This window comes from Myotis yumanensis, unplaced genomic scaffold, assembly GCF_028538775.1.
Source record: "Myotis yumanensis isolate MYYU_CA2020_CCGP unplaced genomic scaffold, mMyoYum1.0.hap1 SCAF_3, whole genome shotgun sequence".
NCBI lineage: Eukaryota > Metazoa > Chordata > Mammalia > Chiroptera > Vespertilionidae > Myotis > Myotis yumanensis.
In genome coordinates this window covers 212,838,286-212,850,516 of record NW_027223754.1, presented here as the reverse complement: position 1 = coordinate 212,850,516, position 12,231 = coordinate 212,838,286, and the positions used below count along the sequence as shown (strand labels likewise).

At 37.9% G+C, this 12,231-nt stretch overlaps 1 protein-coding gene, 1 non-coding gene and 1 pseudogene across 3 annotated transcripts in view; 2 read left to right on the top strand and 1 right to left on the bottom strand.

The window, feature by feature from the left end:
• Positions 1 to 12,231, top strand: part of SMC1B (structural maintenance of chromosomes 1B) — a 58,257-nt gene that overhangs the window by 3,516 nt on the left and 42,510 nt on the right. For both annotated transcript variants that reach the window (XM_070411285.1, XM_070411286.1), the window contains exons 3-7: positions 2,178 to 2,290; positions 2,379 to 2,582; positions 5,678 to 5,916; positions 7,188 to 7,443; positions 8,619 to 8,759. In XM_070411285.1, the coding sequence (XP_070267386.1) occupies positions 2,178 to 2,290; positions 2,379 to 2,582; positions 5,678 to 5,916; positions 7,188 to 7,443; positions 8,619 to 8,759 (953 nt within the window). The remainder of the gene's footprint in view (positions 1 to 2,177; positions 2,291 to 2,378; positions 2,583 to 5,677; positions 5,917 to 7,187; positions 7,444 to 8,618; positions 8,760 to 12,231) is intronic.
• On the bottom strand, positions 9,104 to 9,256 carry LOC139007715 (U4 spliceosomal RNA; annotated as a pseudogene).
• LOC139007755 (U6 spliceosomal RNA) lies at positions 9,559 to 9,662 on the top strand. Its single transcript, XR_011470919.1, has one exon. It is a non-coding gene; the product is annotated as a U6 spliceosomal RNA (small nuclear RNA).

Genomic DNA, 12,231 nt, shown 5'->3' with positions numbered 1-12,231 from the left:
AGGGATTGCTTGATCACAAGGTAGTTCTGTTTTGTTAATATATATTTTTATTGATTTCAGAGAGGAAGGGAGAGGGAGAGAGAGAGAGAAACATCAATGATGAGAGAGAATCATTGATCGGCTGCGTCCTGCACGCCCCCTACTGGGGATCGAGCCCACAACCTGGGCATGTGCCCTTGACCAGAATCGAACCTGGGACCCTTCAGTCTGCAGGCTGACGTTCTATCTACTGAGCCAAACCAGTTAGGGCAGGTAGTTCTGTTTTTAATTTTGAAGAATCTTCATATGGCTTTCTATAATGGCTGTACCAATTTATATTCCCACCAACAATATACAAAGTTCTCCTTTTCTTCACATCCTCACCAACACTTGCCTTTTTGTCTTTTTTATTGTAACAGGTTTGAGGTGATATCATTGTAGTTTTGATTTGCATTTTCCTAATCTTTCCTGATATTGAGCACCTTTTCATATACCTGTTGGCCATTTGCATATAATCTTTTGAGAAATGTCTATTCAGGTTCTTTTCTCATTATAAATTGGGTTATAATACTTTTGGTTTTTTGCTACTGAATTGTATGAGTTCCTTATATATTTTGGATATTAGCCCCTTGTCATATATGTGGTTTGAAAAGATTTTCTCCCATGCCATTGATTTTGTTTTACACTCTGTTGGTTGTTTCCTTTTCTGGGCAGACGTTTTTTATTTTGATACAATCCCATTTATCTATTTTTGCTTTTGTTGCTTGTGCTTTTGATAGATGCAAAAAATTACTGACCAGATCAAAGTCAGAAAGCCTTTCACCTGTGTTTTCTTCTATTAGTTTTACAGTTTCAGATATTACGTTAAGTCTTTAATCCATTTTGAGTTAATTTTCATATGTAGTGTGAACTAAGGGTTCAGTTTCATTTTATTTGCATGTAGATACCCAGTTTTCCCAACACTGTTTATTGAGGAGACCATCTTTCCCCCATTATATGTCGTGGTTCCCTTGTTGATGATCAGTTGACCGTAGATGTACAGATTTCTTCCTGGACACTATTCTGTTCTATTGTTCTATATGTCTGTTTTGATGCCAGTACCATACTGTTTTGATTACTGTAGCTTTGTAATATATTTTCAAATCAGGAAGTATGATGTCTCCAGCTTTGTTCTTGTTCCTTGCCCATCTGTCTTAGTCCATTTGGGCTGCTATAACAAAATATCACAAAATGGGTAGCTTATACAAAATAATAATTTATTTTTCATAGTTCTGGAGGCAGGATGTCAGAGATCAGGGTGCCAGCATGGTCATGATGATGAGCGCTCTCTTCCAGGTTGCAGACTTCTTACTGAATTCTTACATAGTGGAAGGGACAGGGAGCTCTATGGGACTTCTTTTGTGAGAGCACTTATACTAGCCCTGGTCGATGTACTCAGTGGTTAGAGTGTTGGCCCTCGCACTGAAGGGTCACAGGTTCGATTCCCAGACAAGGGCACATACCTGAGTTGCAGGTTCAATCCCTGGCCCTGGTCAGGGCGAGTGCAGGAGGCAGCTAATTGATGTGTCCCTCTCACATCAGTGTTTCTCTCCCCCCCCCCCCCACTTCCCTCCCTTCCACACTTTCTAAAATTATCAATGGGAAAAAATATATAATCTTGGGTTAGGATTAACAAACAAACAAAAAAAGAGCACCTATACTATTCATGAGGGCTCTACCATCATGACCTAATCACCTCCCAAAGGCCCTACCTACTGATATCACCTTTGGGGGTGAGGATTTCAACATGAATTTAGGAGGGACACAAATATTCAGACCATAGCACCATCCTATTTAAAATTGCAAATGCGTGATTCCAGCATACAGAAACTTTTATACCTTCTTCCCAACTCTATTTTACTTAACTCATAGCACTTACCAATTTCTTTCATATTTATTTTACTTACATATCTTGTTTTTGTCTGTTTCCATTACTGGGATATAAGTTCTTTGAGGTCAGACTTTTGTCTGTTTTGTTTACTGCTGTAGGGAACTCATTGGTATGTAGTATACAGTATTTGTTGACTGACTAAATGCATGTATTAACGTATATTATTGCATAACTGGCATTTCAATAAGAAAAATAATTTTATAAAACTTTCAACAGTTGATATATGTCGGATATTTATACTTTCTATAACAGCCTTTATTTACTTTAGGGGGATGCTCAGAATTTCGTTTTGATGATAATCCTGTGAGTCGTTCCACTTATATAGCAGAGTTGGAAAAGATAGGTATAATAGTCAAAGCACGGAACTGTCTAGTTTTTCAAGTAAGTAGTTGTAAAGTTTATTTGATTCATGATTTTGAAAAACCATCACTATATTTTACATGTTGGTGTGCTTTACTGTTTTTTAAAGGGAACTGTAGAGTCGATTTCAATGAAAAAACCCAGAGAAAGAACCCAGTTTTTTGAGGAAATCAGCACTTCAGGAGAGCTTATAGGAGAATATGAGGAAAAGAAAAGAAAGTTACAGAAAGCTGAAGAGGATGCACAGTTTAATTTTAATAAAAGAAAAAACATAGCTGCAGAGCGCAAACATGCAAAATTAGAGAAAGATGAGGTAAGGTGTCATGAAGATGTAACCAATTTAGTGTTGGATACAAAAACTGTCAGAATTGCTAGATATTGGCTTGGGGTTACTAATGAGACTCTTTTAATACTACTAGAAGACCCATGCACGAAGATTCGTGCAAAAATGGGCCTCCTGCTGGCACCGCCTTTGCTCCAGCTGGAGCCGCCTTTCCACGCTGCCCAGAGGCCCAGAGCGGCTGGGGCAGTGTGGAACGCCTCGGCCGCTCAGCGCCTGCATATGCAAATTAACTCGCCATCTTTGTTGGGTTAATTTGCATACTCCTGATTGGCTGCTGGGCGTTGTGAAGGTACAGTCAACTTGCATCTTTCTCTTTTATTAGTGTAGATAAGACAAATAAAGCCTAATATTTGTTAAAGATAAGCCTTTTGAGCATGGCTGGCGTGGCTCAGTGGTTGAGCATCATCTCATGCACTATGAGGTCGCCAGTTCAATGCCTGGTCGGCACATGCCAGGGTTGCGGCTGGGTCCCAAGTAGGGGGCACGCAGGAGACAGCTGATTGATTCATCGATGTTTCTGTCTCTTCCTCTCCCTTCCTCTCTCTCTAAAAATCAATAAAAACATTTTTTTAAAAAATAAGTCTTTCAATATGTTTTTCACCATTTGGGTGTGTGTGTTTTCTTAAATAGGTCCACCTGAACTAAATAAGTGTGAAGAGTTTATGCCTTACATGGCAGTGGTTCCCAAACTTTTGCTTCTTTTTCCCTTATATTCTTAAAAATTACTGGGGCCCTGGCCAGGTTGCTCAGTTGGTTGGAGTATCATCCCATACACCAAAAGGTTGCAGGTTCTATCTCCAATTAGGGTGCATATGGGAAGCGACCAATGGATGTTTCTCTCTCACATAGATTTTCTCTCTCTCTGTCTCTCCCTCTCCCCCTTCCTCTCTCTCTAAGATCAATTAAAAAAACAACATATCCTCAGATGAGAATTAAAAAAATTATTGGCGACTGCAGAGTTTCTGTTCATGTGGGTTATAACTATCTACCAGTATTGTATTTGAAATTAAAACTGGGAAACTTAAAATATATATTTTAATGATCAATGTATAAGTAATGTATTATATGTTAACATAAATAATATTTTAGTGAAAAAACTGCATTTTTTTTTATTTCGGTGACATTGGTTATTGGGATCATATAGGATTCTGTATATTGCATTGTGTGCCCACCACCCAAAGTCAAATCATCTTCCATCACCACATAATAGGCCCCCTTTTCCCACTGCTACTGCCCTACTCATTTCCCCTTGGTTACCAGCATTCTGTTGTCTGTCTATGAGTTTCATTTTATATCCCACATATGAGTGAAGTTATATGGTTCTTAGCTTTTTCTAACTGATTTATTTCACTTAGCATAATATTCTCTAGGTACATCATGTTGTTCAAATGGCAGTTTTTCATCTTTTCTTATAGCTAGTTGAGTAGTAGTCCATGGGGGGGGGGGTGTGTATCACATCTTCTTTATTCAGTCATCTATTCAAGGACACTGGTTGTTTCCATTTCTTGGCCACCATGAATGATGCTGCAGTGAACATAGGGATGCATATATCTGTGCCAATAAATGGTTTTTAATTTTTTGGGTAGATACGCAGAAGAGGGATGCTGGGTCATGTGGTAACTGTTCTTAATTTTTTCAGGAACCACCATACTGTTTCCATAGTGGCTGTACCAGTTTACATTCCCACCAAAAAACTGCTTTTTTTTTTTCTAAAACTAAATAATTAGAACTGTAACATTGTTTTTACATTTTTTGTAATCTTAATATCTAGCTTAATAAAAGACATGAATTCTCACATCTGTTTCTGTATTAAGTCTTATTTGTGTCAAGGCCTAGCAGCTTTTTTTTTTTTTAATATATTTTATTGATTTTTTACAGAGAAGAAGGGAGAGGGATAGAGAGTTAGAAACATCAATGAGAGAGATCGATCAGCTGCCTCCTGCACACCCCCCAGTAGGGATGTGCCCGCAACCAAGGTACATGCCCTTGACCGGAATCGAACCCGGGACCCTTCAGTCCGCAGGCCGATGCTCTATCCACTGAGCCAAACCGGTTCGGCAAGGCTTAGCAGCTTTATTCATCATTGGCTTTTGTACCATCAATCAATGCAGATATAAACACAATGAAAAAGGCAAGTTTTAGTATTACTTTGAAAATAGTTTTGACCTCAAGGACTCCCTAAAATAGTGTGGGGGACCCCTAAGAAATAATGGCCACACTTTGCAAATGCTGTTCTGTGGTATTTTCTTGGTACCCTTCACAATGCCTAGTAGAGTACTGCATGTATGGTTGATAATTATTTGTGTTTAGAGTGATCTTTTTGAAATGCAAATCAGATTCTGTCTTCCTCTGGCATAGAACCTCTTCCAGTGCAGTGCTTCCCACTACACCAAGAATCTAGTCTCCTACCCAGCCTTCTGATCTGGCCCCTATTCACCTCTCAGGCCTTAACTTCCTCTACTCTCCTACCACATTGACCTTGAGTATTTATTGAACACCCACACTCCATTCTAGCCAGAGCTTTTGCTATTTCCTCTGCCTAGGTAATTGTATGCCTGATTTTTGCATGGCAAATACTCTCTCATTCACGTTTTCATAAAAAGCCATTCTCTGTCAGGCATTTGCTGTCCATGCCCCCAATCTAAATTAGCACCCACTCTCTGGTGCTATTGCATTACTCTATTTTGTTTCTTTTATAGCATATATTGCTATATGATATCTTATTTATTATTTGTTTACTTGTTTACTCAATGACTCCTCTTCACCCCCACCCCATTAGAATAACTATATTTTAAACTTAAAAGACCAGGGACTATTTCTATTTTGTTCTTCACTGTATACCCAGCACAAAGAACAGGGCCTGGTATATAGTAGGCAATTAAAAAATACTTAAAGAAATAAATGAGAGGTAGATGTGTTCCTTATTAGTGATGTTTTTTTGTTTCTTAATATTTTTACATGTGTGTATATCACATGAAATTATTTGTTGGCATTATAGCTGAGTTTATGAAAAGTCAACTTAAGTATGCTTCCTTTTAACTCTTGTTGAATTTACTGTTTTATAGGCAGAACGTTACCAGACTCTCCTTGAAGAACTTAAAATAAATAAGATTCAACTGCAGCTTTTCAAGCTATACCATAATGAGAAAAAAATTCATTTGCTGAACACTGAGTTAGAGAATGTGAATAGGAATTTGAGTGACACAAAAGAATCTCTTTCTCATCATGAAAACATAGTGAAAGCCAAGAAAAAGGAGCATGGGATGCTAACTAGACAGCTGCAACAAACAGAAAAAGAATTAAAGTGAGTCTTTAAAAATAATTATTAACAGTTGGATTTTAAGTAGATCAATAGAGAAAATAAAAATAAAAGTGATGTTTTGAAAGTTGTTTATTTTAAGTTTTTTACTTTGGAATACTTTAGATGTACAGAAGAATAATAAAGAGAGGACAGAGTTCCCATATTCCCCACACTTGGTTTCTCCTACTTACTTCTTACATTATGAGTATGATACATTCGTCAGAATTAGTGAACCAATGCAGATACATTACTATTAACTGAAGTCCGTACTTTATTCATATTTTCTTAGTTTTTACCTATTGTCCTTTTTTAAAATCCAGAGTGCCATATTACATTTAGTGATCACATCTCCATAGACTCCTCTTGCCTGTGACAGTTTTTCAGACTTTCTTTGTTTGTGATGACCTTGACAGTTTTGAGGAGTATTCAGGGTTTTTTTGCACAGTGTTCCTTAATTGGGATTTGTCTGATAGGGTTTTCACAATTAGGGCTTATGAATTTGGGAAAGAAAACCACAGGAGTAAAATGCCATTCCCATCATGTTATATGTATCAGGGATGTCCACAGATCATATGTTATATGACACATCTATCTAATGATTCATCATATCAACTTGACAGCACTTTAGATATTGACCTTTTCTTGCCCGTCTACAACCTCCCACTCCAACAGTGAGAAACCTGCCTTTCACAAGATGCCAGCATTTGCTCAGTTCAATTCTGGGCGTCACGTACGGCAGCATTGGAATTGGGCATCACACCCTCCTAGGAAGCACCTTATCAGCCGGAGTAGGATGCTTATGGACAGTTTCTTTTGCTTTTAGCTTTGCAGACGCCACTCGTTTCTAAAGTTACTTAGGTTAGCACTTTTTATCCCCACCCCTTCAGTAAGGTGGTTTAATGCATATGAAATACAGTTAGATTCTTTTGTCGCTTCCTACATTCCATCTAGGATGTCTTGGCCGCCTCTGAGTGACTTTTTAAATTTGCATACATTAAAGTACACTCGGTGCTATACAGTTCTGTAGGTTTTACAGACGTGTGATGTCTTGTGTCCACCATTACAGTGTCATATAGAGTATTACCACTCAAAAATTCCCCTGTGCTTCACCTATTCAACCCTCCTCCTAACTCTGGCAACGACTGCTCTGCTTACAGTCTCTGAAAGTGAGTTTTTAGAATTTGTTTTTAAATGTGTGATCTGGTCAAAAGAACTTCCCTTTATTTATCACAACATTTAATTTCCTTTAAAGCAGACTTGATTTTTCTTTTTAGATCTCTTGAAGCACTTTTAAATCAGAAGAGGCCCCAGTATATTAAAGCCAAAGAAAACACTTCTCACCATCTTAAGAAATTAGATGTGGCTAAGAAATCCATGAAGGACAGCGAAAAACAATGTTCTAAACAGGAAGATGACATAAAAGCCCTAGAGACAGAGCTGGTTGATCTAGATGTTGCATGGAAAAGTTTTGAAAAGCAATCGGAAGAAGTCCTACAGAAAGTGCGAGACATTGAATTAGAAGCCAGTCAGGTGAAAAGTTCAGCACATGGGCAATCTTTCATTTCTAGTCTTTCGACTTCTTTTAATTAGAAAAAAAGTTTGAAGAATGACCTCTCTTTCTGATCCTTTAAGAGATTGTCCTCAGAATCTAAATTAGTAGGATTTAAAATTCGCAGCCTGTATATGGAATCTAAATTTAATCTTTAGGCTATTTTTCTTTATAGGATTAAATGGCATTATAGCATTTTTGAGTTTATTAAAGTCATAGAAAATACTTCAAGATGATTATATATATCATTTTGTAATAAGTGTCAGGTAATTCTTGTGTTTTTAAAATAACATGAATATTATAAAAACTTAAAAGTCCGATACATATGGCTTTGAAGAGATGATCACAATTGACAGGGAAATTGATTACTTAATGTGATTTAAAATATTAAGTGATGAATTAATATCCAATGTAGTATATAAAATTTACGTACAATAAATTGATGGTAGATATCCAAAAACTTGTAATTCAGAGTTTTTAAACATTCCACTAAATTTTTATCATTTATCTTTTTCATTAACTTTATAGTAGTCTAACATTACAATAGAGGTACTAAAATTTTGTGACTACATAAATAGGAACAGTACATAATTTTCTCTGAGTTCCTCTTTTGGATTTAATGAGGTTTAATCTCCCTTCTCTTTTAAGGATTTCTTACAGAGACCTGCTAGAGGTGATTTTGAATATCTTATTGATGTATCTAAACTGTTTTAAGTAAAACATTCATTTAATGTTCACATTTATCTGGAGAAGATGGCCAATTCTTTTTTTTTTTTTTTTTTTTTAAATATATTTTATTGATTTTTTTTTTTTACAGAGAGCAAGGGAGAGAGATAGATAGTCAGAAACATCGATGGGAGAGAAACATCGATCAGCTGCCTCGTGCACATCCCCCACTGGGGATTGTGCCCGCAACCCAGGCACATGCCCTTGACCGGAATCGAACCTGGGACCTTTCAGTCCGCAGGCCGACGCTCTATCCATTGAGCCAAACCGGTTTCGGCATGGAGAAGATGGCCAATTCTTATCTAATTTATGTAAAACACTTTTGGTGAGATTAAATATCTGTTAGTAATTATGTTAATAAAGGATATCACATAAAGACTTGCCTCTCATGCTTCTTTGAGTTAGCAATGTTTAAATGCTCTTTACACAGCTGGATCGTTATAAAGAACTTAAGGAACAAGTAAGGAAGAAGGTGGCTATAATGACCCAACAACTGGAAAAACTGCAGTGGGAACAGAAGGCTGAGAAAGAAAGATTGGCATTTACAAAGAGGAGGCATGGAGAAGTTCAGGTACTTGGTTTGTACACTCATGATTTACAAATATTTTCAGTGAAATGCTATTAGCTTTTTGTATTAGCTTTTCAATACAGAAGTGGATTTACATCAGACATAAGCAATTAATAATTCTTGGTTACCTGTTATGCTGCTTGTGTCATATAGGTGCCACTTTAGGGTCTAAGGTACAGATGGTGCCTTCATTCATATAGTCAGTAAGCATTTTCTGTGCATCTATATAGTGATAGGGATGGGCAGATGATATAGCTTCTATTCTTACATGTATTATATAGTCCAGTGAGGTTAGGAGGAGGATACATAAAGGGAAAAAACAATTAAGTATCAAATAGAGGTGAATGCAAAATTATTTGGAAACATTAGGCCATTGCCCAAGAGGAGTGTAATAGTCTACATGGGAAATGGCCATCAAAATAGCATTTTTTTTTTTCAGTTAGCAATAATCCCACCTCAGATAAACCTCATTGGCTATGATACTGCCACTGCGCAAAGCTCAAAATAGCATTTTAATGGTCTGCCTTAGAGTAAGACAGACCTGGCTTCCAGTTAGTCTTGTTATTTACTGACCTGTGTGATCTTGGTAATTAAATTATTTAACTTGTCTGGACTTCGGTTTCTTCATTTGTACAATGAGGATAGGTATGTCTACCTCATAGTGATGGGCAGGTAGAATAAAATGAAAAGGAGTGTGATACTACACCAAGATCTGATATTTCCCTCTAAAGCCTCATGGTGTAGGACAGTGATGGCGAACCTTTTGAGTTCGTCGTGTCAGCATTTTGAAAAACCCTAACTTGTGCTCGCTTCGGCAGCACATATACTAAAATTGGAACAATACAGAGATTAGCATGGCCCCTGCGCAAGGATGACACGCAAATTCGTGAAGCGTTCCATATTTAAAAAACAAACAAACCAAAAAACCCTAACTTAACTCTGGTGCCGTGTCACATATAAAAGTTTTTTGATATTTGCAACCATAGTAAAACAAAGACTTATATTTTTGATATTTATTTTATATATTTAAATGCCATTTAACAAAGAAAAATCAACCAAAAAAATGAGTTCGCGTCTCACCTCTGACACGTGTGTTATAGGTTCACCATCACTGGTGTAGTATGTGATAATCGTATGAATAGACGAAAGGACTTTTGCGGAGGAGAAGAATGTCCCCTGGCTGGTGCGCCTCAGTTTATTAGAGCATGTCCTGTCCGCTGAGAGATTGAGGGCTCGATCCCCGGTCAGGCACATACCCACGTTGTGGGTTTGGTCCCCGGTTGGGATGTGTATGGGAGGCAACGATTGATGTTTTTCTTTCACATCGATGTTTGTCTCTCCCTCTCCCTCTTCCTCTCCCTTCCCCTCTTTAAAATTAATTTTTTAAAAATTAAGAAAAAAGGCCTTGGCCTGTTGCATTGGTGGAAACATTGTCTCGTACGCCAGAAGGTGTGGGTTCGATCCCCAGTCAGGGCGCACCGAGGTTACAGGTTTGTTTCTCTCACATTGATGTTCTCTCCCTGTCTCCCCCTTCCTCTCTAATATCAATGAGTATATCCTCAAATGAGGATTACAATAAATTTTAAAAGCAGGAAATATAGTAACATAGCAGTAATTAATTTTTAAATACTTGAATAATTTGTATTGCATTATCAGATTGTACACTGATTGCTATAAATTCTCATTGCACGCGTTGGCCTTTGTGCATGCTAATTTTGAAAAAACTTAACTTACCGCTACATTTTAAATTCTATGGTTACCACAGCACAAAGCCTTACCTAGCCTGCCTTTTCTCCCTACCCCACCAAAAAAAAAAACCTGAGAATAGTTTCTTCTGCATCTAATCACTCATTCTTAATCTATATCTAAAGAATTTTATCCAATTGAAGGAAAAGCACAGTTAGTTGGTACAGCTTTACTAGACTGGAAGCTTCTTAAAGGCAGGATTCATAATAGTGTCCATTATAAATTTTGTACTCAGTATACGTCAGTACGTTTTGGTTGAATTGCTGTTGTCTTTTGAATATGAAAACACTGACAGGAGAAGAAATAGATTGAGGTGGAGGAAGATGGAGAAATCTGTATTCATACTCAGTGTCCCATAGGACTGGGGACTCCTTCCCTGGACAGGAGGGGGCATGACTGCCCACAGATACAGGTGGCTAGGTGCTGCGCAGTGGTTGGTTTTCCAGACACTAGCACTATCAGCTGGCATCTCAAATGCAGAAGGTCTGCTACCAAGGCGGACTGATTTCCCCCATTATGTGTCCAGCAGAGCACCCAGCCCCTGACCCCCTCCCTGTGGGATGATGGCCCTGGTCTTTCCCGTTTCCTCCAGGAAAGCTATTCCTCAACCAAAGCATGTCTGACGCTTATTCCAGGCTCTTTACATAACAGGGAGTGATCCCTCAGAGACCCACCTGCCCAGTGAAGTAATTGCCACAAAGGAACCATCTGGCATGACACGAGCCTTGGGAGCGGCCAGAGTAAAGGCAGGGGCAGGTTTCCTAGTTGACTAAACTTTGTGTTCTTTGTGAAGTAATCTTGTTTTTTTCTCTTTCATGGAATTCTTTTTTTTTTTTTTTTTTTTTTTTTGGACTTTTAGCTTTAATTTTGCTTTTAAAATACTGTTGTTTTTTTAATTAAATCTTTATTGATCAGATTATTACATTTGTTCCTCTTTTTTCCCCCCATAACTCCCCTCCTCTCAGTTCCCGCCCCACCCTCCGCCCTCACTCCCCACCCACTGTCCTCATCCATAGGTGCACAATTTTTGTCCAGTCTCTTCCTGCATCTCCCACACCCCTTTTCCCCCCAAGAATAGTCAGTCCATTCCCTTTCTATGTCCCTGATTCTATTATAATCACCAGTTCATTCTGTACATCATATTATTTATTCACTTGATTCTTAGATTCACTTGTTGATAGATGCATGTTTGTTGTTCATAATTTGTATCTTTACCTTTTTCTTCTTCTTCTTCTTCTTAAAGGATACCTTTCAGCATTTCATATAATACCGGTTTGGTGGTGATGAACTCCTTTAGCTTTTCCTTATCTGTGAAGCTCTTTATCTGACCTTCAATTCTGAATGATAGCTTTGCTGGATAAAGTACTCTTGGTTGTAGGTTCTTGGTATTCATCACTTTGAATATTTCTTGCCACTCCCTTCTGGCCTGCAAAGTTTCTGTTGAGAAATCAGGTGACAGTCGTATGGGTATTCCCTTGTAGGTAATTGACTTTCTTTCTCTTGCTGCTTTTAAGATTCTCTCTTTGTCTTTTGCTCTTGGCATTTTAATTATGATGTGTCTTGGTGTGGTCCTCTTTGGATTCCTTTTGTTTGGGGTTCTCTGCGCTTCTTGGACCTGTAAGTCCATTTCTTTCACCAGGTGGGGGAAGTTTTCTGTCATTATTTCTTCAAATAGGTTTTCAATATCTTGCTCTCTCTCTTCTTCTGGCACCCCTATAATTCTGATGTT